This window comes from Xiphophorus couchianus, chromosome 3 (assembly GCF_001444195.1).
Source record: "Xiphophorus couchianus chromosome 3, X_couchianus-1.0, whole genome shotgun sequence".
NCBI lineage: Eukaryota > Metazoa > Chordata > Actinopteri > Cyprinodontiformes > Poeciliidae > Xiphophorus > Xiphophorus couchianus.
The window spans coordinates 21,245,526-21,272,992 of record NC_040230.1 but is presented as its reverse complement, the minus strand read 5'-3'; the positions used below and the strand labels follow the sequence as shown (position 1 = coordinate 21,272,992).

General features: G+C 38.4%; 1 protein-coding gene and 2 long non-coding RNA genes across 7 annotated transcripts in view; 1 reads left to right on the top strand and 2 right to left on the bottom strand.

Annotated features, from left to right (window-relative positions):
- LOC114142039 (uncharacterized) overlaps positions 1–15,096 on the bottom strand; it is a 126,394-nt gene extending 111,298 nt beyond the window's left edge. The window contains exons 1-3 of one of the 5 annotated variants that reach the window (XR_003594944.1): positions 14,945–15,094; positions 14,316–14,405; positions 12,695–13,058 (exon numbers count right to left, since the gene is read on the bottom strand). This is a non-coding gene — a long non-coding RNA (uncharacterized LOC114142039). Of the gene's footprint in view, positions 1–12,694; positions 13,059–14,315; positions 14,406–14,944 lie in introns of all 5 variants that reach the window. The other 4 variants (XR_003594948.1, XR_003594943.1, XR_003594946.1 and 1 more) reach the window with 4 other exon arrangements.
- On the top strand, positions 708–17,946 carry LOC114142041 (uncharacterized). Its single transcript, XR_003594949.1, has 3 exons — positions 708–1,387; positions 4,408–4,413; positions 17,937–17,946. It is a non-coding gene; the product is annotated as an uncharacterized LOC114142041 (long non-coding RNA).
- Positions 17,947–22,433: 4,487 nt separating this feature from the next.
- sox4b (SRY-box transcription factor 4b) lies at positions 22,434–26,976 on the bottom strand. Its single transcript, XM_028012712.1, has one exon. It carries the CDS (start codon positions 26,237–26,239, stop codon positions 24,986–24,988), a length of 1,254 nt encoding a protein of 417 aa, XP_027868513.1. The 5' UTR covers positions 26,240–26,976; the 3' UTR covers positions 22,434–24,985.
- Positions 26,977–27,467: the final 491 nt, after the last annotated feature.

Genomic DNA, 27,467 nt, shown 5'->3' with positions numbered 1-27,467 from the left:
AACTGTTGTGTGCGGTGCTGTGTTTTACAATAAATTGGCCATGTATCCACCTGAGTCTACACTCCAAGATGCATCCAACTTGGAAATGCATAACTACATTATTAGGGCAACATATTCCGCCTATTTCTGGTCACTCAGCTTATGCCTCACTATGGAGTGGAAAATCATGTCAGTGCAGATGTCCTCATGTCAAATTACAGAAGGCTATCCAAGGTGTTAACTGCCTACAGAGAATGTAAAGTTTAACTTTCACCATTTATATGGGTCACTGAGACTTACATACTTACTTTACTTCCTATACTTGATATTTCCACCTACACATTATATTTTTAAATAAGGAGTCACTATTCCATTAGGCTCTTCAACATCATGCAGTATATTATCAGCAAAATGATTATGATAGCAGATATAGGCCTACTGTAACTTACAAGTCAATTATATGTGCTTATTGCAAGGGGTGCACCAACTGCAATTTTCTGTCTCATCGTCAATTACTGATCTTTAAAAAGCCTGACCTGCCGATTCCGATTGTGACTGACACTCTTTTTTTTTTTTTTTTTTTGTCTGAAATGTCACTAAATAATATAGCAAGAAAGTCGCTGAGTTGGCAACAGTAGGGTGATTATTGCCACATGTTGTTAAACATGCAGGCGTGATCTGGTGGGTGGGACTATCAGTCAAACCTCTCTCACCAGAGAGCAGTGAGGTGGTGTTATGTGCTCCGGCACATTGTATTTATTTCTGTCTATTTTTTTTTCACTTGGATTATTTTGTATAGAAGTTAGTTGTATGATTTTTGTTGTTTAATATACTTTGGAGTTTTGATAATTCTTTCTTGTAATTGGTCCGTTAATTTGTGACGCCTTTGGACCGCCTATAAATAGGCTGGGTTGCGCCAGGTAAAGGACGCCCTCCCAACCAACACCGAGGATGCGTTCTGACGCGGGGCGCACGTCTCCAGCCTGCCACACGGTAGTTTTTGTTAGCTGTTTGTTTGGTTGATGTTTTTTTTGTTGTGATTTTTGACCTGGTGGGACCGGTTGTCCTGTTTTCGATTTTTCTTTAACAGTAGTTTCTTTTTTCTTGTAGTCCGGTACTAGCAGGGGCTTCGACGGCCCTGTATAGGGTTGGCCCCCTGCTGTACCGTTTTGTTCTTTTTGATCGGCTCATCAGGTCCAACTTTCTGTTTATACTTTGGGATTTTTGTGTTCTTTCTTTTTTGGGACACGGGGAACCGAGGATTTAATTCTCTTTTTTCTTCACAGAAAAATCAAAAGAAGCTCATCTTAAAGAAAAGGTCGAGAGAATTGAAAATAAAAATTACTTTTGAATCCTCATTTTTGTCTTCGTGTCCTCAAATATGTTGTGCCCTTTGTGGACGTAACAGGTGGATAAGCCAACCAACAGAGGAAGCTTATTCTATCTGCTTGCATCCAACATCTCACAATCTCACTGTTTGGATCAGGATCAATATTTTATGGTCATAGGTCAGAGTCAAGTTGGAGGTGAACCAGTAAACTTATAGAGTTATTTGTTTCACAGGGACACTTCAGACAAAAAATAATTCTTGTTTATATGTTGCTATTGTAATACAGGCGAACATCTAAAACATTTTATGAACATCACTTCAAGGAAATAGTGAAAAAAACAAAGCACACAAACCCTTGCCCATCTGACACACTATAAGTCAGGTTGCTCTCGGACACTGTCTACATTTTAAACACTATTATCTCGAATGCAGGAAAAGTGTGTAAGATGGCACAGACATGTAAAAAACACCACCTGCACTTGATTCCTGCTTCAGGTCCAGATAGGGCTGCCTCTCAAGGATCAAATTGGGTCTCTTGGGACGCTTCAGATGGTTCACTCAGTTTATAGCCAGGTCTCTGCACAAACGGCTGTTTGATCTGCCTGGAGGTTTATGAGGCAGCCAGGCAGTGATGTTACTTTGCTGACAGGAAGTGAATGTTTGGATGGTACCAAGCTCTGGATCATGACAGAATAATCAAATTGCTGATGCAACAGAACAAACTGTCTAAATAAACCTGATGGTTCTGGGCTAACTTTTACCGTTTGAGAGACAGCATAGACTCTTTCACAAACTTCAGGTGAAGCTTACATTAAATAGATGGAATATGTGATGCTGACAAAAGAAAACACTTAATGCAGCCATACTCAGGGAACTAGGCAAGAACCATAAATGGGACTAAAGAGTGCACTTTTTTTTTTTGCCCTTTCAGGCCCCTTCAAGGGCTCAATCCATCCAACTGCAGCTTGTGGCACCAGTGAGGACTAATTCACATGAACCCACAAGAATGTTTACCTTTGAATGTGATTTCCTTCGGCATCAGAGAGACTATTCCAAGCCCCAATAATAACACCAAAATGTTACTTTAGTCATAGTAACAACCAGGTCTGATTATGGTTTCGACATTCATACCAAATGTCTAATCTGAATAAAGAAAAGAGAATTCACATTCAAAGTTTAACAATCAATACTATTTACGTATACTGTTAATCTTCAATGCTCTCTGTGTTTCTGAACCAGCATAAACAAGTTATTGATCCTAGGACACTGTCTTTCAGGCCCATAAAGGTAAGACTTTACACCCTTTAGCATTTAGATGAACAGCCTGAGAATAACACCACGGAAATGTTTTTCCCACTCCAACAATGGCATGAATTTGTTTTGAATAAAACTATTGTGCTACAAGGCGATTTTTCAGAGTGGCTTGTATTATGGCATTTATGTAAATTAAATCTCAAATTGTGGTGTGAACTCGCTTCATAGATTTCAACAGTACAAAGTCAATTTTAAGATAAACTTAATTTAAGTTATTTCGGAAAGCAGTTCCTTTGTCTTATGATTATTTATTAAGTGAAGACAGCTAAAAAAAATAGGGCACAATTAAAGCAAAGAACCTCAAGTGTAACTTTTATGCCACTGGAATCAAAGCTTGGGTGCTGTTCGCACATTCTGTCATTGTTTTTGATTCAAATTTTAGCCATTCTTATCCCCTTATGAAATAATTAATCGCTACATTTATTTGATGGTCTTTCTTTGATGTTTATTAATTATCAACAATGCTGTCAGAGTATACTTAGAAAATTGGAGGAATACCATTTCTTTTCACACAGCAGCATGCTTTAATCAGATCTTCATTTGAAAAAATGTAACATACTGTACTTTGCAGTTGTGGCTCTTATGCTTTAGTTGCACCAGGTTGTGTTGTGACTGAGAGCTGAGACAGGTTAGAGAAACATTACTTTCCAGCTGTCTCAGGAATTTTCTCCCGGGGAACGAGGAAAGGTGACACAAATTTACAGAGGATTTTTTAAAGAAGGATAGAAAAAGGATAAAGCCTGCACCTGTCTTGTCACATCATCTTCTCTCCCTGAATTATTCATAACGTGGAAGAATAAACAGCCCTACTTTGCAATGTAAGCATTTTTAAGAATAAAACCCTAAAGTTGTAAAGGTAACCTTTAACTCCGGCGCAGGCTTAAGTGACTTCACAAACTCAAAACAAAGCAGCTGTCTTCACACTCCAGGAAGCTTGATGTGTCTGCACACTGAAGCGATGTACGTTTTAGTAAGAAACATAACTAAAACATGCATGTGAAGAAGAGCACTGATGCAATCAGGTCTCATGCTCCTACAACAGACTGGGATTTCAATATTTCAGTCTGCATGAGAATTTATATTTTTAAGACAAATTGCTCACTTGATCATTACATAATAGTTATAAGTCTAACCCTAAACACCAAGTGAAGAAAAACTAAACTTAAAAGAAGTATACAATAAATGATGTTTTTCTAACATGGTGTTCAGTTAGCCATACATTTGGATCTTACATCACTGAAGCTGGTGTCTCACTATCTTTGTTACCAATATGTTTTTGTGTCTGGAATAACATTGTGAACTATTATTTTCCCATAATCTACACAATAATGACAGCATCTCCCTAGTTGCATAAATCTAATACAGCTCTGGATATTAAGTTACTTGCGACATATATAATTTAATTTGTGCCAACAACACAGTGCTTGACTGAAGACTGTCTACTTCACTCAGACACATCATGAACTTTGTTTACTTTTCAGGAGAAGAAATTGTCATTAAAAAGAATCGTGTCACATATAACTGCTGCCAACACAATTATTTGCTTAATCTTAATGCCATTTTTACACCACCAAACATTACAGCATTAGGGTACACCTTTAATGATATCACCTAACACTACATGGACTTCAGAAAGTCAGCCAGTGTTCAGCTGCTAATAACACCCCTGCATGTTTGTACCCCAAAATCACTGCCTAATAATCTCTTAACCGGCAGACAGCAACAGATTTGTCTGTGATAAAATCCCCGTTCTTGCATGCATGTCTGTGTCGCTAACAGGCGAGCTTGTTGTCATGTGTTTGTGTGTCTTTTGTGTATCCATGCCGGTTTCCCTGATGTATGCCTTGTCGGCGTGTGTTTGTGTGTGTGAAGCAGATTTAGTTGTGATAAAACCCTGGTCTTTGGAGGGATTACGAGTCCATCCCCAGACAGCAGCATGCTGTGCATTTATGGCGGTAATAAGTTGATCTGTAAGGGACAGATAGGCAACTGGCTAAAGCTGTTATTGGAAACTGTGTCCCTGCATCTATACCTGGGCCAGAATGAAAGCTGAGTAAAAGGCAATATCGTCAGAAGCATCTTAGACACGCTGCATCATGCGTCAGCTGAATGCCATCCCATGCATTTTGATCTGGCTCGCTACTTTGTGCTTTTCCCTCCACTGATTTGTCATGCACTTATAAGCAATTTGGTTTTGCTCGCAATAGATACCGAGAGGGCAAATGTTCTGCAGGCGTTAGAATATGAGCATACAGTATATTAAGCTGAACATAAAATAATTAAGCAGCCTCCAAACTCAACTTCCGAGATCCAAAAGCAAAATTTTCTGTTCATTTTTTGAGGATTTCTATTTAAAAGGTCATAAAAGTGTGTTTCACTACTCCCTCCAGTGCAGGCACTGGGTATGTAAAACTAGGGCAGAAATTCTCCAAAGGTCACATGTTTTCAGATTCAGCCTGGGCAGTTTTCATTTCAAAGCTGTAAAATACATCTGTACGGTTATTATTTTCCAATATTACCTCGTGGCATTCCTGAGCTCATAGCTTCAAATGTATCAATCTGAGAAAAGCCCTCCGGTTATCTGTCTTCTGTATGTCTCAAACTGGAAAATAAAATGACTTCTCCACTCGTGACTGCCTTCCTCACCACAGTCCTGGTGAGAGAATGTCTGTAAATGGAAGAAAGGTTGATATAAAGTGCAGTATAAAGCCTAATATGTGCTTGATTTGTCTTTCTTATGACTCTCTCTGTCTTGCTACTTTTTTTTGCTCTCAATCTACATCTTTATATTTTCCTTTTCCTCTACGTCTCTCTTTTGTTAGCACTCCATATTTGCCTCGCCTCCTTCATATTCTCAGACGTTTGCGACATAATAATGAAATAATTTATTCCCGTCCCTTAGCGCTGGTAAGTATTAGCATTCCAGCAGAGAGCGTTAACTTATCTCATGGCTACAGGCATTGAGTGGTAAAACTAAGCTTTGATAGTTTGCAACAGGATGACCACAAAACGCCTTCAGCTCAGAGAATTAGGACTGTCATCATGATTAGTAATGGTGGGCCTAATGTTTTACTGCACTGTAATTCACTGTACTGTAGCCATAGCACAGTGTCCTGTATGACTCATTTTCGAGCACAAAAGGACGATCAACCTAAATTCAGCTGCAAGGAAAAATTAAATGAGATTATTACTGCTCCAGGTTTCAACAACTTGCTAATCTTTACTGTAATCTTTTCTTTTTTTTTGTCTGTAAAGCTTCATACTGCCTGACCAAATCTGTTTGGGCAGGTGGTATGTTTTAAAGGTCCAACTCAAAATCCATTTGGCCATATGTCAGCACTTGCATCAGAGCATCAAACATTACCTACCAGACTGGAAAAAAAAGGAATAATTCAATAAGAATAATGTAATGCTAAGGAAATGCTGCATGTTTAAACACTGAGATAAACTGGACCTTGCCATTTTATTGCTTTTTAAACAATAAACAACATCCACTCTGCACATAAACGCTTGAGCATTCCTGTGTGGTTGTATGCTGGAGCAGCCATAAGATGCACACAGTGAGTGGTAAAAATAAACCTGATAGCTTTCTGGAGGGTCGCCACAGGATGTCTGTGTAGTTACTGCAGTTTTGATGTTGTATTTTTTTCTTGTTCAATAAACTTTGCATATCATCAGTGTAGCAGGCAGACTTTTTGAAAATCAAACTAATGACTGCATAACAATGAAGATAGCAATCCCATGCCATAATGCAGAGTTACCGTTATTTTTGTTACAGGCATAGAGGTCATGAGGTTCTGTGATGTTTGATACACAGTGTAGCTAGAGCTGAGACATATTATCAAGTAAAATCAAGACACAAAGTCTTCAAAAACTACTTTGATTTGATGCTTTATTTGAGTTGCATAGCAGCAAATTTGACAATCATTTCATAGCGGCTGTGTGAGCACACAGTGTCATTCTGTTTATGTTGAATTCAATGGTGGAAAACATTATGTAAGGATGAAAAAGAAAGACCCAAAATGCCAGAAATCTGAGACTACAAGAATAGTTATGTAAAGAGATATCATGCCACAATATTTCACTAATAATAGTGAAATAAATTTAAGCTAATATTACACTGGGTATGATACTGAGTGCTTTAAGGTTGGCACTCTGCATTTATTTTTGAGACTTTTTTTGTTGCCCTGTTGTTTTGACAGTCAGGCCGACAGACGCTAAGTTGGAAAAAGCTCCACCTCGTTTAAAATGTTTGTGTGGCATCATTTAGATACTTGTAGAAAAGAAAAAGCGTAACAGAGTGACAAGATAAGAACTAGATGTTCTGTGAAAAGATGGTGACTTGCTATCCATTGAGCGCTAATGAGGCTAAAGTTAGTCGCAGTTTCTATCAAAAATTAGCATGTTTCTAGGTGTAAGATTTTAGCAATCTTAAATGTTTGCTAAAATTGTTTTCATTCTCATGAACAAAGCATAGCTTTACTAACAAATGCATTTTTGATTTCAGAAAGTGCATTAACCATGAACGTAATCAAACTCACCGAGCAACATGCAGATGCAGTGTCACGAATCATTATAAACAAACTAAAGTAGCCTACATCTGCAAGTTAGATCTGTATCTGATCTGGATCTGTAATAATGCATACCACAGATTAAACTGCCTGGAGGCTATGAACAATTTCAGGCATAGATTTTTATTTTATTTTTTTTACTACTCTTTCAGAATAAATTAGTCCTAAGTTTCATTTCTAGTTTGACATTTATTTGAACAGAATGAACTTTGTTGAGAAAATAAATTCTCATTTTCAAGAGAGATTTGTTCCAGCATCATGATATTGGTATGTTCCTATAATGGAACAACAACTTGGGAAACATCTACATTTCTGCTTAAAATATATATAAGGAGGTCACTTAACTTCAATAACATCAAATCAATTTTTAAATTTGAAAAGTTAACTAGAAGTTTAGTGTTAAAGACAAGCATGCTTTTTATGAGAGTATGACCAATCTCTCATAAAAATAAATTGGTCTTTTTATGAGAGATTGGTTATACAGTGAAAGCTATATAGTTTCACTGTTTAACAAGCTAGCAATCAATCCGTACAAAGGGTTTTGATTTTAAAGAAATTAATAAATAAATCTCTGACACTTTCTATTTCTCATTACTGTAACATTTAGCAAACAGAAAAAAATATGGGCATTAAAACTGACCTAAAGTTTGATCTGATTTAACTTCAGACAGTGAGAAAGGTGTATGTAGCTTCTGGTTTCATAAGTAGATCAGTATAGATAATGCACAATGCAGCTCGTTACATGCATAATGAAACTAGGCAAAGCTCTAACTGTTTATTTAAATGCAGTGCTTCACTGAAACTGGTCTGACTTGTGAATGTACATCCCAGTTAATGAGAGGACTCAGTTATATATATATATATATATATATATATATATACAGATATTTAGTCCGCCTTAGAAATCTTAACAACAGGTGTTCCCTCCCAGATGCACTGATTCCAACACTGGGCCAGTGTGGTAATTAAGGACAATGTACACTCTACAATACTGGTACAACCAGTACCTACAAGTTTTATGCTAACCAAGAATGCAAACCCTATCAAGTGAAAAATTAGGTGTGGATGTGCAGCCTTCATGGCATACAGAAATGAGTTCATTTCAGCTCACATAAAGCAGATGGAGCATGACAAATGTTAGGTAAGCTGCGCTTTACGTCATGAAAGCATTACTGAGAAGCAGTGTAATTAGAATGCACACACAGGAACTTGGTATACAGTTAGAGAAACTATGGTGTAGCAAGTTTGGTAATGAGGCTTTAGTCAAAATCAGGTATCCTAAAATGTAATTTTTTTCTTCTTTTTTTGTTTTTTGGCTTTGTTCTTTGTTTTCTGCAGGAGGTTTATCATCTTGTAACTGGAGAGCAGAAGAAATGCAGATTTTAATTTGAGAGAAGACAGCTTCATCTGTGGAAAACTGGATTACTTACACTCCACATCAATGAGTCAAATCTAAAATAATTAACCTTAATTAAATAATTAGTTTAGATACATATACAATTATTCATAAAAAAAAGGAAGATGTCAAATAAGCATAGCTTCTAAAACGCAATATTTTGTTCAGTTCCAGAAAGCTTCAACACACTTCCCAAAATGTCAAATGCTTCTATGTGTGCTTTTGCTTTCAGGCACAAAAATCTTATTTATAGGTTTTGGCCTAAAGTCCTCCCGACTGGCTGAAAATATTTTTGGAATGCAAAGTGAACATATGGCAGCTGAAGGTTAATAGCTTACCAAACATTCCATCGATGCAGCCCTTGGCAATTGCAATAATGCACACACTGGTGTTACAATGACAACTGCAATTCCTTACATTATAGCTCAAGAAAACATGGACCAACACTCAAAGACAAAAAGAAGGACGTAAGGTTCTCAAAGACCTATCTAAAAACACCAGTGGTGATGAGTACATTGTTGACCACAAGAGTCAAGGTAGATGAAATTAAAAGTTCCTTTGGATCAAGGTTTTATACTGGGAAGAACTGAGAGCACATTACATATATTTTCACACTTTTCAAGAATGTCTCAGCGAAGTGAGAACATTTCAAATCACCTTCATGCTAAAAGACAAAAATCAAGCCAAATGACAGATAGAGACATTACACTTCTCTGACTATGTGTGAGCTTGTGTTTTCATCTAATGAACATCATGACTCATGTGGAATCTCCCTCTTCCACTGACCTGAAACTGTCTCACTTGTGTGTCACAGAGTTGACTGACCTGGTTTTTCTCTAATTCAATCATTTCCAGGCTATTACCTGTTCTGTGGCTCAAGAGCAGCGGGATGCAGGTAAATGTCACACTGCAGGTCATAACACTTGCTGTTTAATAGAGTACATAATTAGATTTTAAAGCAACAATGGAAACGTAAACCTATACATCAGTTAAACTGCAATAATTTTAAAATAGTAATTGAAGCCAAAAATATCCACTTACATGAAAATGTAATATAAAGACGGCAGTTCTGTAAAGATCTTAAAGGTTTGTTAGAGAACATTTCTGTACTTCAGGGAACATCTCAAGTATGACCCATCTGCAAACCTACCATGACATTACCGTCCACATGAACTTACAGGTCAATCAACAAGAGCAATAACACAGAAGCAGCTAAGAGAGACTCGCTGGAACATTAGAGGTGCTGAAGAGATCCAATGTTCCGGGGGCAATTATTACCCAACGTGTGGGAGAAGGTGCTCCACTGAGAAAGATCCAAAGTGGAGTCTTTGACCAACATGCAAAACTCTATGTGATGTAGAAAACTAACACTGGACCTCAACCTGAACACATTATCAGCATGGTAAAACATGATCATGCAGTGGGGATGCTTTTCTTAGCCAGAACAAGAAAGATGGTCAGGGTTTATGGGAAGATGGATGAGTTGAATACAAGGTAATACTGGAAGAAAACCTTCTTAAACTCAACAAGACTTTTGCTTTCACTTTAAAATCATCTCTAATGTTTTGGCTTAAAACAAAAATCCTGATAAAATACGTTGAAGTGTGTGGTTCTAAAGTGAAATATTTGAAATGATTCAAATAGTATGGATGTTTTCGGAAGGCACTGTAATAATCCAACTCAGACTAAAACCCACTGTAAACCATCATTCTCCATGGATGCTATACACATGATAAACACAAAACCTCTGTGTTGTCTGGGTGACCGTTTGCTCATTCACATTCATCCATGTCTCATGTGTATTTTACTACTAATTAAATTCATGTAAAAAAGAAAAATCCTCGCTACTAACTCATTTCTGAACTAACACGGCAGATTTACATCCAAGTCCTTCTCCACAGGCCGTGCTCCAGTTGTATCTGTGCCTCAGCACTGCAGAGTAATGCATGGTGAAAATGTGATGCTGCAGGACCATGTGGGCTGTCACGCAGGAGTAGCTGGTTTGGGGGGGCGGAGCTAGGATGATGACGAAAACGGTTGTAAGTTGTAATTGGCTCCCAATGACATCATTGATAAAGACTTCCACAGAGGGAGCAGAGAAAGGGCTGAATCCCACTCTCAGATGAAGTCATGCATCTTTAGAGGGCTGCTTGGCTCCACAGCAGAAACAATTGCGATGCAAACATGTAACGCAAGATTATGAAATGCATTTGCCCTCATTTTCCCCCTGATGGAACTGAACTGCTGGATGTCACATGAAGTAGGCAAGGCCAGAATGAGATTTAAAATTTTGAGTAGAAATATCCTGGTTTCATTGTGTTATTATAGGGATTAAAAACAAAAATGTCGAACATCACCAAACTTCTGCTTTTAGATGAGAAAAAGTAAGAAATATTCCAACTGCTGTTGAAATATAATTTATTACAGCTATGATAATCTCATTTTTAACAATTTTTATTTTGTAATTTTGCTTCTTCTACATAAAATTAAGAAAAAATCAATAGTTGCTTCCAAGTGTTTATAGTGCATAATGTATCTTTGTGAACTGTAAAACCTTATAGTCACATATGCACAAAAAGCTGATATTAGTGAGGTTTGATACTCTGGTCGTTATCTTAATAAAGGTGGTGTCTCTGATTTTACACTGAGTGTTGGTGGTTTTCCCGACCGTAAATATTTTTGAAAGGGTCGAATTTCTCTTTCTTGTAAAAGCACAGATGGCTTCATTCTGGCAGTTGACCAGTAGGGCACAGCAACAGGTGGGAGAGGGGCAGTACTGTGTTAATCTATGCTGGTAGGAGCTAGCACAAATTGCAGACCACTCCAGTGCTTTCTCTGACATCTTGTAAATATAACTTTAAATCAATGGAACAGGAAAATTTTGCCTCCAAAATTTTGCAGAGTTGATCCACTGGTAATACTGCACATTTGGAAATTTAACCATTCAAGAAATTGAACACAAAGTTCATCTGAGTCAGCTGAATTTAGACAACAAATAAGAAACCATGACTTCTGGTTATTCTTTTTATTTTGAAATGTACTTTTACTACAAAGTTTAGAGAAGGTGTGGGTTGCTGGCAGCATTAAAGGTTTAAAACATTACATTTTCACAACCACAAAAGTCTTTTTCATGAGATGCCAGAGAAAGTGACAGGAGCTATCTCGGATAGCATAATGGATAAAATGAAGGAGCCTTGCCCCTTCCCCATCTGTTTCTGAATACTGCTTGGCAGTTAGCTGAAAAAGGCTGCTACACGTTCCACCAAACCTACAAAAAAAAAAAAACTAATTTGGTGAAGTTGAATAATATTATTTCTGTTTGTTTAAAGCACAGACCGTCTGAATTTGGCAGATTGTCTGTCTGCCAAAGCATGTGGCCCCTGGAGCACAATTTCAGATGGTAAAACTTTTATGAATATGCAGTCGTCGAGCTACACGGAGGATATCTGTTTAGCAGCTGACTTGCTGGAGCAGGCAGCCTGACTAACCAAATAATATAAGCTTGTTATACCTATGCTAATGTATAAGATATATACTGTATATGGTAACAATGAATACATGTAATATAATTTATTATATATTATAATATATTATATATTTATTTTAAATATATTATGCTATTTTGCAGCAAAATTAATATTTCTGGATTCAAATTTATGTCAATACTGTAAAACCGTAAAAACTTTTTGCTGAACGTTGTCATTCAATCAGAACCTAATTCTGCTCCATGCCTTCCTTAGAGTCTGCAATTTCAATGAAAATAAAGAAAAAAAATAAGTTCTAGGTTTGTTTTGGCAGTTTGCCTTAATTGCTTCAATTGTTCTTGTGTCTAGATAGAATAAGTATCTAGAAAGTTTTACAAGCTGTTGACAAGCTAATGGTACATTTGTAATCTGTAAATTACAATGTGTGAGATGACAATTTCTTTACCACGGCCTCATTCTTGAACAATATCTGAATGGTAATTTTTATTTTTATCCTCAGTAATACAAATACAAGGCAACTTTTCATTACCTAGCTTTTGTGTGATTGTTTGGTTGACACAGGAGAGGAAACAAGCAGTTGGACAACTGCCAGAACCCACTCAAAAGTAATATCACCTACCCGTGCCGAGGGGCGTGGAGGATCAGAAGTGCAATATTCTGCTATCCCAGAGACTCTGGCTCAAGATGTGTCTTGCGGAGAGATTTACCATGAATTCGGATAATCCTTAAAGTGTTTCCATGAGTTTTGGACTTTCACGTGTGCCCTAAAACGCAATCCAACTGGCACCGCTGTTGCAAAAGTTTAAATCCAACATGAGATAAGTCTTTACCTTCTCCCCAAAAAGAACCTGCACAGTCTCTTAATCCTCCTCTCTGTCTTAAAGCGACGTCTGATAGGTGATCTTGTGCCATCTCCGTGTTGTTTCAGCATATTGTTTTTGCCATTTTCTTGACCTTCCACAGGAGACGCCTTGCTCGATAATCTGTTAAAATTCCACGTAAGGGCAAAGAGAAATCAAGAAACAGATTAAGCGTACTGTAGCAACTAAATCAAAGTTTTGCTCTGTAGACTGTAAAGTATTTTTGTTAAAGAGTAGCCCACTGGCAAGAATTATCGATAACTATTATAGGGTTTTATTTTTTACACAAAATGTTACACTGGTGAGACATCAGTCCCTTAAAACAGTAAGATGGTTTTGCTGTAAATTCAACAGTAACTTACATGTACTGTGTTTCATGTTGTGTTTATTTCTATTTTAAATTCCAGTTTTAAAATTTTTTGCCAGCTCATGGAAAAAAAATAAGACTGACAAACAACAACAACAACAGTGGCCTATTTAATTTCAATATGGGGTGCTGGCTCTTTTTACCTCATTTAGATATAAACACTGAAATTCAAAGTTGTTTATCTTAAAAGCTATTTTCAAGAATACATTTTAAATCTACAGTAATAGTTATATACATATAGTATATAACTTCTGAGGATATTGTAATTTTATAGTAAGGAGATCCTAGCTTTAAAGTTATACTATTTTGTTTTCAACAACAAAGAACTGCTTTACATGCTACCAAAACAACAAAAATGATTGATTAAAGTTAACAAAGAAGTTTTTTAATCACAATAATAAAGCAGAACAGAGAACTTCACTAAGTTGGGTCAAACTTATTTAAAGTCATCTGTTTAAATCAGTTTTTTATTCTTCATTACACATTAATAGTTAATATCAGACAGTTTAAAAGCACAACACTGATGAATTTACCACTTCAAATAGTTTGGACAAACTATATTTAAATACTGGGTTTCTTTTTGTTTGTTTGTTTGAGTGTGTGTTGTGTTGTGTGTACAAAGCCTCATTAAATGCTGCTGTGTTTTGGTCCTGACAAGTAAAACTCCAGTTATCATTTTAAAAATGCAAAGTAATTTGTTTATTCTTAAATAATCTAAACTGAAATATCAATATTTTTTTTAAAAGTCCTATGAAATGAAGTTAAGGAAATCAAACGGGACATTTCCAAGTGGATTTGCGCTCTTTTCAGTCGCTTTTCTTTGTATGAGGCTGAGAACAAAGGAACCTTTACAGTAACAAAGACGCGCCGCAGCAACTTATACCTGTTGATCTGTTTCCAACGCACCGCAACAACTTTCTTAAAGATTCTACGAAAGCATTTATTTTCTTTTCGTCTGGCAACATCGTCTTGCCCTTCAAATATAACATTAGAAAAGTTTTATTGTGACTCACAGGCTTGTTTCTTGCAGACTTTACACCTGATTGCATTGTGGAGAATTTCCTCACTGCAGCGCCAACTTCTCAAAAACAAGAACGCAACTTCTGGAAAAAAAAAATATATATATATATATATATATATATATATATATATATATACACGAGACTACATTAAACTATTTACATGAACTAACCCAGTCACTTTTTCTTTTTCCTGCGTGCGTGCGTAAAGCGTCCTTCCCTTGCAAACTTCTGACAGGCTTTGTTTTGCGTGTCGCAACATCCCCAGGAGACAAAAACACGGCACCAGCACTTACTCCATCTCACATCCATTAAAATCCCAGACATAACACTTTGTGAAGCAGAACAAGTTTGGTATAAGTGAGCGTTATGAAGATGCGTCTTTGAGCATCCCCTCAAGTTCTCTCCTCAAAGACAAAGGAAAAGGGGACCGCTCCTCTCGCGCTCTCTCTCTCTCGCCTTGATTTCTCTATGTCTCTCGTCCTCTCCCTCCTGCTTTGTGCTCAAGTTTTGAGCGCTGACGCACCAAGTACAGCCGCAACTTTTCACTGGAAACACACTCAAAGCAAGCCACTCCAGAGACGGGGGAAGCGATTGCAGCATCCCGGTCGAAGGCAACTCACCTGAGCTGGTTCGCTGTGCGCGCGTTCCCGTGCGTCCGTGGAAAAAGTTTGAGAGGGGCACATCAGGCTCTGTGTTGTGGAGTCCCCCCTTTGTCTACACGTGTGATAGATGGATGGGTCTCCGCTTGGCCGCGCCTAGTTCACTTCGCTCTCCACAGAGTCCCGCCCTCTCAAAGTCAAACAACTATGCGCACAAACAATATCGGACAGAGGAATGTCGTGATTGTTTGAGAATATAATTTGTATGCAGTTTGATTGTGGTTATTTTCCTCTTACACGTAAACAAATTTGGTGTGATTGGCTCCGGTTCGTTCATTTGACTGAAAAGCCGCACTAAGTTAACGATAACGCTGCTCATTTCTACTTGTCTACCTGGACTCCTCTGTCCAGGTCTGAGAATAAAAGGCGAGGAGGGCTGGCTGACAAGAACTTCCCTGATTGCGCCAGCAGGAGACTGCCATTGTGTCTGGACAGCAGCAATGAAACAAAGAAAAGGACAAAAGGCTGCCGCTACCCTGTGCTGCATAAAGTGGTATCAAAATAAAAATGCATAATTACCTATAGTACTCCTGATAACATAAAAGGGCAGGTAAATTAATGTGTGTAAAAGATTAATAAAAGTGAGAAACTATTATGTTCAAAGTATCAGGAGGTGGTGAAGACGTTTTTTCTTTTTTTACTTATAAACTCGGGTCACTTGACCCGAGTTTATAAGTCCAATGTCCAATGTCCAATTGCCAAATGGATGAATGGACAACTGTACATTTGTCCAATTGCCAGTAATGAAAAAAAAATAAAACCAGCCAATCACATAACAACTCCATTGGGCATAATGAAGATGGGTTGTTGAGGTAAAAAGCGATCATTAAAATAGAGCAGATTTAGATTCACTTTAAATGTTGCATGGTTGTTGACAGACTGTTTTGTACAGTTTCTAAAGCTGGTAAAATATCTTGCTCATGTGAGAGGCCAGAGAAAAATGGACAATATAGTTAGATAAGTTAAGATGGCAAACAGGAGCTTAGTGACCACTCAGTGCAAGTACAACCAAGGTATGCCAAAGATGATTTGTGTCATCTCTAATGACACAAATCACTGGCAGCAGATAGACTACAGCAGCAGAACAATATACAGGATACAGCCCTGTCAGCCATGAATGGAAAACTGAGGCCACAGTTCTCAACATTGGACAATAACAGATGGGAAAAAACGTTGCCTGGTCTGATGAATGCCAATTTAAGCTGCTACATTTAGGTAAAGTGAAATTCTGGCATCAAGAACACAAAAGCCTTGTATCTACGGCTCTGACTGCTGCTGGTGGCATAATGGTACCGGAAATATTTTCTTGGCACACTTTGCATCCCTTAATACCAACAAAGCATTGTTTTCAGCACCACATCCTACCTGGGTATTGTTGCAAACCATTTCTATCTCTTCATTGTAGCCATCTAGATGCCTACTTCCAGCAGGGTAATGCACAGTATCACAGAGCTCAAACCATCTCAAACTGATTTGTCAAACATGAGAATGAAAAACCAATTCCAATGGCTCCCACAGTCACCACATCTCAGTCTAATAGAACATCTTTGGCTTGTAGCGGGAAAGGAGATTGGCATCACAGATATGCAGCCAAGAAATCTGAAGCAATTGTGTGATGTCATCATTTAAATGTGGACAAAATTTTCTAAGGAACCGTGTTCTTTCCACTTCACAGTGATGGGCGATTTTTTTGTGTTGGTCAATTAAATGAAGTCTATAAGGGATTCAGTCCCTCTCTAACAGGTGCTGTATTTAAGTACTTTATTTAGATCAAATTAAGTTAATTTACAAATATGCTTATTTTAAGTTGAGTTGATTTACTTGAGGATGGGTTTAAGTATGTGTGAGTTACGTTTATTAATTTTACTTTAAGATGTTGGTTTTCACCTTCCCTTTGAGGTCATATGGCCATCTGTTGCCATGGAAGCACACCCATGAGCAGTGCAAGGAGCTGGTGTGTTCGATTAATCTCAGTGGGGACAAAAACACATTGACTGGAAGGAGTGGAGATGGTCTGGAGTGTGTTTTAGGTTTAGATTATTGTTTGACTTTTATCTAAAGTTATTAAGGTTGAATGTAAATGTTTGTTTTCTGGAGATTAAATGAGCAAAGTCAGAACACATCCTCTAATTTATTGAATATTCACTGCCATGGTTTTGAAATGTTAAACAATTAGACTTTGATAAATCATTACCACAGTTTACAGACAGGTTACAAAGCACCAGAAGGGTGCAATTGTACCAGCAACCTGCAGGTGATCTAATCATGTTTTCATAACAACTGCTGACCTTGTTGACTGGAAGAAATACTCAGAATTTCAGGCTGAGTTTAGGCCTTATTTCATTTCTTTGTCACACAACATGTAACGAGTATGGTGCAGGTATCTGGGAAAGTGGCAAAAGAAAAAAAGCTGAGGGGCTTTTGTAGCCCAGGTTTTCTACTGTAGTGTCCCTCATCAACAACTAGCAACACCATAAATGTGCCATGTTTCATTTTTCTAATTGATGCCATGAAGAAGTAAAAATAGATGTTTTTGAAAATGAAAAAAAATAAAAATAAAAATAAAAACGTGAGGCATGTTTTTACATCTTCAAGTTGTCTTATGTCATCAGGACGGCAATAAAATGTTAAATATCAAAAATAAATTCAATGTTGTCTAAGTATGTGTAAAACGAATAAGAAATGTAACATTTTACAAAAAAAAGAAACGCTGAAAATGTGCCCTGATTGGTATGTACCGTAACGTTTATAGTATGAGTATTAACAAAACAAAACAAAAAAAACATTCCTGACAACAGAAAGATTGTTAACTTTCCTCTTCTGCCATGATGGCTATGTAAACAGAAAATTAACATTTTAAGGCTGACAATCTGGATGTTTATTATTTTCTTGACTAAAAGTTCCTTTTGAAGATATAGATATCACTAATCTGATCTGATCACGCAGCATGAAGGCAACTGGGTATAGGCCAGAAGTGTAGTGTTGTACCATGACTCCAAAATGTGCTTATATTTTATTGTTTGTATTTTTACTACTCCTTACTGTGAATGTTGGAAAATCAAAAACATTGTCAAACGGACAAATGACAAAACACTTAATTTTCAGGTAAGTTACACCAGCTCTTTGTTAAAATGAAGGTTTCAAAGAAAGAGCATTTTCTGTTAAGACTTTTTCTTTTGTTCATGGGTGGTAGGCTGGTATGGGTTGGCATGAGTCTGGGCTGGGTACCATGAAATGCTTAGTTGTGAAGCAAAATTTTCTCCCATTTGTCAGAAATACTGGTTTCAATCAAAAGTCATGAGTCTTCCAGCAAGACAATGCTTCAAAAACAAAAGCTAAAAATATTATTTGGCTTTTATAAGTTGTCTTCTGAAAGATGTGGTCTATGGTGCAGATCTCTGCTGTAAGATCTGCAGCATAGAAAGAAGATAAAACATGGATTGGGATTAAGTGGCCTTCAAAATTTGAGACAGTCAGTTCAATAAAGTAATTAGTAAGCAAAACTTTCTGCTCTAGCTGAAGAAATCTTACAGAAACTGACAGAAATCACTAAACTGTGGTGAAAGGGCTTAACAAGAAAACATGAAGTGAAGGATACCATCTTTCATACTGAGGACAACTTAGATATCACTATTAATTTTTAATGATAACTTTATTTGTATCTTCAGCATAATTATTATTATTATTATTATTATCATTGTTGTTGTTGTTGTTGATGATGTTGTTGCTACTTATTTGTAACTAATTTTCACTTATTTAAAGAAAATGGATTTTGATTTTTAATGAAATGGGAAGACATAGTTTAGACTTCAATGTTTCTGAAAAATCACTAGTGATAATCACTTGATAATCAATTTATTATCAAGCTCAGAAAACAAAATATGTAAATGAAAGTCCACAGGTATGCTAGTAAAATTTTTAAAAAGACGAGAAAAGAAAAACTTAGAGGCAGGGATTCCAATCATACTTTGACATTGAAATTCTCCCACAATTACATAATCATCCAATCATTTGTTGTGCTTGATTTAGTTCATCCAATCAGGTGTGGTCCTTGAGAAATTCTAAAGTTTCTACAGATGTTCTTCATCTGCAAGACTTACCCACTTGTTCAGGCCTGATTTACTGAAACCATATAGGAGAATGTGCTTTGGCTAGATAAAACCAAACGTCACCTTCTAGACTTTTCATGATTTGTTTGCCTGGCCACTGACTTTCTGTGCAATTCTGCCAGGTTCTCATCTCCCTTCAGTGCTCCATCTGGGATTTGTCCCATTGAGCTCAATTTCTCAGGATACATTTCATCCTGGCCAATCAGCGAACAGAAGGTGGAGTTGTGAAAGACAACATCAACTTTCTGCACTGGTTTTGTCAGCCGATGTTTGTAGTTTGGCAATGACAGCAGAGGAACTGAACAAAACCTGTGTTGATCCAGGAATGCTGATCCGAGAGTCTGCATCGGAGTTTACTTAAGAGTTCACTTTAAGGTCAGAATGTGGTTTATTTATTTGTAGAGGTTCTGAACCCAACTTATTTCAGTATCACTTAAACCATCTACACATTGACTAATTACAAAGTTACAGTAAAAGTGAAAATAAAAATAAGTCAGCCATTACAGCTTCAAAATGCATATGCAAATATGTAGTGGTGTACCAGTAGTGGCTGTTTTTCATTTTAAAAACAACACCAGCAGGGAAATAAATGTTGCGAAAGCCCGGAGAAGTTACAGCTATGTATCTGATTTCCCAGTTGTAAACCTTTTTTTAAATTTTTTTTCCACTGGCTGTTATAATTCCATAACAGCCAGAAAGAAATAATACTGGCATTCAAAGACATATGATACATACACAAGTACAGACACTGTATAGGCATAGATATCAACACCCATTCACAAACAAGTGTTTGGTTATGAACTTCAGCCTCTTCAGAGGCTTTAAAAGCAGACATATATCAGCTTGCCTGGTATTTGTGATGTTTCTCTTTGTGTTAATGTGAGTCTGTAAAACCATCTAGACAGAACCAGTCAGGTGGAGACTTGCAAACTAGCGACAGCAGCCCTCTCCACCTATTTTGCAGAACTGCATTGATTTGCCAGACACACAGACTAACACTAAGTAAATATGTTTATTTATATTTAGTTTTTATTTTTACAGACAAAAAAAATGCAAAGTGAAGACTCCTTATAAGGTAATACATACCTAGGATACATAATACATAATGTCCAACTACAAACATATTGGAATTCAGGGTAAACCAGAGAATAAGAGAGTAAGGATAAGACCCCTTGTCCCCCTCTGTGTTAACCTAATAATTTGGAAATTTGCTAAACTACACCAAAAAAGCTGATTATCTTTTACTACAAGCTATATCAGTTATTCATATATAGATGAAGTGCAAAAAGCCAGTAGAACAAAACAGATTAATATTAAATGGGGTGTGGATATGAGCAAGACCCATTCATATACCAAAGATAATCTGTGATACAGTTAAAGAATAAAATTTAAAAAGCTGTTCAATGTGTTTCTGAATGAAAAGTAGAATAGAATGGAATGGAACATGGACATAAGCTTTAATTGACTAATTTTGGACATGAGGGTCAAATACAAAAAATATTTTTTTTTACTATTCTTTTTATGGCACCATTTTCAGTCTCTACACATTCCAACCAACAGAGTGTCCTCTGCTTAAGCATATTTAAAAGTCAGCAAAGGTTGCCTTGCCTTAATGCATTTTCTGCTGATCCAAACTGCTGCCTCTATTACAAAATCTCCAGCACATTTTTTTTACTTTCTACATGTATTGTAGTTCTTAAAAATATATATTTTCAGCAGGTCCAAAAAAAATCAACCAGGAAAAGGTTGATTTGTGAATCTCTATGCAGTAAATAATAGGAGTACCTTTTTCCTCAGCCCACATGCTTTGCTCTTAAAACCCACCGTTAGAAAGGAGTAGATAGACATGCCGTGCCATGCATGTCATGCAGTGCTCATACATGTTCACACACTAACACACATCCAACAGACAGACAGGCATGCTTGTCAGCGATGCTGGAGGGCCCTTGGCGGACTGCTGCTGCCCATCCCCCTTTGTAAGGCCCTGTCTGGGAGAGGGGGAAGGGGAATCAGAACTGTCTGGACCCCAGCACAGCAAGCAGCAGTGACACAAAATAGAATTTATTCTACTGAGGCAATTAGAAATAATCCTGATCTAATTTGCTGCATGGTATATTTATAAAGGTGGATTCTTGTCTTTCAGTCAATATGTTTAAGCAGGCCTTTTTAATAACGGCTCTCAATTTTCCTTCAGTATGTTGAACATTTAAATGCTGCATGCTTCTTCAAATGATCTGGCAATGTTTGATTACACACTACTTCACACTATGAGAAAATCTAATATATTAAGCACTTAATGTAGTCATGTGGTGCTGGGGAGGAAACAACAAACATATTCTGCTTACAACATGTGACACCAGCCTATTTTCCGCTTTCACACAGGAGCAGCATAGTTTCCAGCTACTCTGTTCACAATTTGCAACGCCTTGAGCTGCAAATCAATTTTTCATGTGCAGAGACTTCTGTCTTTGATATCGCACACAAAAAAAATGTGCCACACGCTTTAAAGGACCAGATAGCATTTAAGAGATTTTGTAAAATCCTTGGTCCATGTAGTGCGGTGACGTAATCATCGGCATTGGGATGCAGGTCTCAGATCAGCGTGCCCCCAAATGTATAACACAGTTAATCCTTTCAATGAAATATGTGCAAATTTATGCCACATTTAGTTAAATCTAGGTTTGTTTGTTTTTTTCCCTTTTGCTTAAGATCTGATTCAGCTTTCTAAATGCTTATTAATCCAGATGTTTGTCAAAAGTAAAAACACCTGCCTGTGGGGAGGCAGCTTAAATGTATTGATTCTGTGTGAAATTAGTGCCTTTGTAAAGTTTTATCCCACAAATCTTTCATTACTTGTCATAAATCTAAAGTATCTACTGAACTTGTTTTTTGTATTATTTTTCTTTTACACACTCCAGTCAGTTTGCTTCCCTTTAAAAGTGTCTGTATGTGTGACATTTGTTCAGGAACATATCCCAAAAACAAACTGAAGTGGCTTTCTCAAAGCAGTTTTCCATCACTGCTTGATCATTTCTTATTGGTTGCTTAAAGCACTTAAGCCTAATCCACACACTGAGGCTCACTATCAGCTGCCTTTGTTTACCCAACAAAATTAAAAAGATAGAACAACTGCTAAAAAAGAACTCTGGCACAATGAAAAGATGTTTACATTTTACTCTCCATTTCTTGGATTTTTGCAAAGTAACGTCATAATGCTAAAAAAATGCATGAAACTAAATTTTGGCACTTATCCTGATGATCCTTAAGTGTTTGTCTTTGCAGTTTCACCACTTTGTGCTGCAACTGCCAAAAACACCGAATGCAATAAAAGAGCTCAGGAGTTTCAGTTCCAGCTGATATTTATTTCCTTCCTTGAAAAAGTTCTGTACACAAGTTTGTATCAACAATCTGACAGGCAGTGAATGGACAAAATTTAGCTGGCATGAGTCAACCTACCCCCTTTTTAATCAGAAAAATGAGGTGGCTTCTTTGTTTATGGCATGATTAAAGACAATAAATGATAATTCTACACAGCATATTGCACAGGATGGATGAAAAATAAAGTTAATATATTTAAAAATGCTTTCATATATTTATATATATATAAAACAAAAAAAACCAGTCTGAACTGACCACCTTAAATGTAAGTAAGGATGTGTAAAAGATAGCAGTTCTAAACAGTGCCTGTCCTCGATAGCAACAACGTACATAAACACACAATCTTTTTGCTTTATGGTACAGTCAAATATACAAAGATCAAGTTCATTGTTTTTTTCCTCTTTTTTTCGTCTCCGTTCTTTTTTCTGAAAAAACACAACAGCTAATAATAACCTGAATCTGAAATACAAATGCTATTCACCATGCCATAAAGATACTAAAACAATTATTAGCTAGTAGTTAGCCGACAAGTAGAAAAGATTATATATTCAAATACAATGAGAAACGCAGTACAAGAAAGTGTTGCGCAACTCAGGTCAGAAATTTGAATATGCTTGATGTTGTCATCTTTGTTTGTTTGTGATATGGACAGCCCGCCCCAAACCACTGGCCGAATGGCAAGATGTGACATCAGTGAGTGAAAACATCAAGAAACAAAGTCAAATTTAAAGCTACAATCTTCAAGACGTTGGACGCAAAAAATATGATTTAAAAAAAAAAGCAAGAAAGCAAGTGACTGCTTTTTAGGATAGTGCTGCTGTTTAAACCACATGGTCCCACAGGAAGAGCCTCTTAAAAAAGACTCTTGCTCCTGTGTCTTTAAAAAAAATGAGCCTGCAGTCTGGCACTGTAAACGTTGGAAAAGGGGGCTGAGACTGGTGCTGCTTTCAAGTGCTGTCGGAAAAATCGCAATTATGTCCTAATCACCTTCCCGTCTGTGCTGCAGATGTTTAAGGGTTTGACATCAAAGAGGACTTAAAGAGTGTTTCTGAATTTTTTTGTGAAAGAAGACAAATAAGGCCTACCTACCTGATTTCTACTAACTCACCTTTTCTGTCAAAAAAGTGGAAGTGTATCTTTAAATTTGAAAGAATAAGTCCAACAACAGGCACCGCAAGGATACAAAATGGACAGCTCTACTGCTTGATCCAATCTACTAAAGTAACTGAGCCCGAAGTAACAAGCTTACCATAAGCACTTGAAGGCAGCATGAAAAAAACCAGCCTGTTGAGGGCATTAAAAAACAAGGAAATCCAATACAGCTGTATTAGTTAGGCTACACATGCCCCCGTGTTCAATATAGATTTGTACAAAAATACACTGAGAAAATAATCAAACTGTTTCTTCTCTTTTAAGTGTCCAAAAAGTGTGTACATTTAAATATAAAAAGGAAATTAAGAAGGTTGTGTGTTCTTAAAACTCTAGCCCTTCGCCTGAGAAGGAAATGTGACAGACACAGACATACTGACAGAATCATGTATAAAAGAACTAGCAAAACAAAAGATGCTTGGCCCAGTATATAAATACAGCATCCCCATATAAAAATGGCATCTGAATACATGTACAAAACAAAAACAAAATAGAAATCGATGATGATTTCTCTATAGCTATGTTCTGGAAAATAACATTATAGAATTTTGGTCCTGGTAGAGGGAAAGAAATGTAGCAATACAGTTAAGCACAGACTTGAAGTTGTGTTTGTGTCCTGAAGTGAGCTGGTGATTATTTCAAAGTCCTTTTTTTTCTCTCCGTAAAAAAAGTAGAACCGAAGTGAGCGCCACCTAGATCCTTTTAAATAACCCTAATACTAGTTTACAAACTGCTCAAACAGTCGCACAGAAAATCTCAGCACAAGATATAGGAACAAAGTAGGCTATCATGCTAAACACGTCTTTTTTGTTTCTTGAGAAAATAACTTTTAAAAAACATCAACCCACCTCGGTTTCATTAAAAAAAAGCCTCTTGGTGATACAGTAAAAAAAAAAAAAAAACTGTCGCACGGCAGTCCTAGTCTGTACCTTTTTTGTTTGCTTGTTTTGTTTTTTTGTTTTTTCTTTAGTGGCGAAGTTCACTTGGCGATTGGTTAAAAAGTTGTGAAAATGTCCCTTTTTTCTCTCAAAAATTCATTAACGACATTGATTAAGTGTACGGCGGACCGCATAACGTGCAAATCAATCACAGTTAAGTTACTCAGTTTAAAAACAGTCCTGCACTGAGCTGTCAGGAAACTCTGTCTGTCTTTTTTTTTTTTTTTTTTTTGTCTCCTCTTGTTTGGACGGCTCCCCTCCGACTCCCTCAGTCCAGGCATCCGAAGAAAAGTCCCGAAAAAAGCAAGTTATTCGCTTTAGAGTTAAGCTTTCCAAGGATTTGCAGGGACAGGGTTTGCAGTAGTGAAACCCACTGGTAAGCAAGAGCTCCTCTGCTTCTGTTTGCGTCTGCGAGTTTTAGCACTCAGTCAGTATGTGAACACCAGGTTGGAGATGGTGGACTCCAGCCAGTCTCCCGATATCATCTCGCTGACTTCGGGCGTACAGTAGTCGGGGAACTCGAAGTGGGAACCCCCGCAGACAGACTCGCCGTTCACGTCCCAGTCCCTGTCCAGGACCGAGGAGCCGAAGCTCCCCAGCGACATGCTGTCGAAGCTCGGACTCGGGTTGACGTCCAGCAAGTCGTCCTCGAACTCCTCGTCCTCCGAGGAAGACGAGGAGGAAGAGACGGAGGAGTGCGACCCAGAGGGAGTAGGCGAAGAAGCCCGCCGAGTGTTGCTGTACGTGTGGCCGCTGCGGCGCTCCGAAGCTCCGCCGAAGCTGCTGCTGCTGCTGCTTGGGGAGTCGGCGCCTTCCTCTCTGCCGCTGGCCGCGTCCTCGTAGAGACTGAGCGGGTCGCTAGAGTCCGCCGAGCTGCTGAGCGTAGGGCTAGCCGGCACCACCACGGAGGACGTGGGGCTGACGCTCAGACTGGCCGCGCCGCTCCCGAAAACGTATACTCTCTTGGGCTTCTTGGCATCGGGTATCTGCTTGGCAGCCGAGGAGACAGATTTGGACTTGTAGAGAGAGTTGTGGTGGTGCTCTGACTGGTGCTCAGAGGCAAACAGCGAAGCTTTGGTGCTACTGCTGCTCCCGAAAAGTGATTTTTGGGGTTTGTTGTTGCTGCTGCTGCTGGGTGATTTCGATCCGTTCTTCCTCGCAGATGAGGACGTCTTAGTGCTGGTGTTGTTTGAGCTGCCGGTAACTTTTTCTCCTCTGTCGCTGCTGCTGCCAGCCTTAGACGCGCTCGACTTTACCTTCTTCCTCGGTCGGTACTTGTAGTCGGGATAGTCCGCCATGTGCTTAAGCCGAAGCCGCTCTGCCTCTCTGATGAAGGGGATCTTGTCGCTGTCTCTCAGCAGCTTCCAGCGCTTCCCCAGCCGCTTAGAGATCTCTGCGTTGTGCATGTCCGGGGACTGCTCCATGATCTTCCTCCTCTCTATCTGCGACCACACCATGAATGCGTTCATGGGTCTCTTGATGTGGCCGCTGGGAGTTTTGCACCACGCCGGGTTCTCCCCGAGCTTGTCGCCGGCGGTGGAGGAGGCTGCGGAGCCCGCCGGGGAGAGAGGCGAGGCGGCCGGGTCCAGATCCATGCTTGCCCCGGAGTCGGAGCCTGAGTCCCCGGTAAAAAAGGACAGCGCCTCGGCGGTGCTCTCTGTGTGGCTCATTTTCTGCACCATGCTGTCCGATTAAAGTAAGAGCGGGATGCTTGCTCTTTCTCCCCCCTCTCTCTTGGGTTCCTCTGGTTCACTTTAAAGCAAGCTCAGCTCTTTTCTCCCACTCTGACAGTTTGTGCTGAGTGCAAACAGTGCAAGCAGTTATTCACTCCTGAGATGCGCAGGATACTCGAAAACACAGTCCAGAGTTGCCTAAAAAGGCTACATGCATAAAAAAAGGTTTAATTTCCAGGTGCTGTTGGTGTTAAAACAGTTCGTCTCTGTTTTGGAGCGTATAATCGGTGTTGGAATAAAAAAAAAAAAACACAGCCCTGTGATCACTGAACACAATCTACACTGCTGCAGGAGCAGAGTGCCCACACATGCGCTCAGGCACTTACAAAGGGCCCCCAAGTATACAATGTGTAAAAGTAAGTGCTTTTTCTCTGCATCTACTCCAAGAATCAAAAGCCGTGCATGCTGTGGTAGGGGAAAGAAGAAGGAAAAAAAATACAAGCTAGAGCAACTCACACTCCCCTGCCTCCCATCTGCAAAGACTAACAGTCGCTGTTTCAAGCACCCCTTCAGACTGCTGCCCCCCTTGCCTGCATTTATTCCTCTCTCATACAACGGCGATAAAAATCCACCAATCAGAGTGCCCCTACGCTGTCGCTACGCTGCTTGGGGCCAGGCCACGCCCCCTCTCGCACCTGATTGGCGCGCAAAGGATTCTAATAATAATCAGCGCGTGCAATGAGAAGCCTCGTGTCTGACCTCATTCCAGAATACAACAAGAAACTTGATTTTTTTTTTTTTAAAGAGACACGGGCTAATGTTATGAACCCCCCTTTTCCACTACCCTATGACAGCCCATGTGTCTATCATTAACATATAGGTTTTGCTATATGGGAAGTCAATTATAGTTGTGCTGAACACACCAGCCAGAGACAGATTTAAAGAAATACTGCTGCTCTGTTTGTCTCAGTATGATTGTGAATGGGGAGGACATGTAGTAATGAATAAACGCGAAAGGCAACCAATGCAGCTGATGCAAAACATGTATCACTTGATAGTAAACACCATTTTACACCTACAGTGTTATTATTAAAACCACTGTTTGTTGACTATTAAATAGAGTTGTTATTGTCATCTGCAGGTGCCCATAAGGGATCCACATGCTGCTAAACAATTCAGTTGAGCGTGTCTTGCTCATTGGCACACAAACAGGCAAATGTCTCTTCAGAATCGTTGG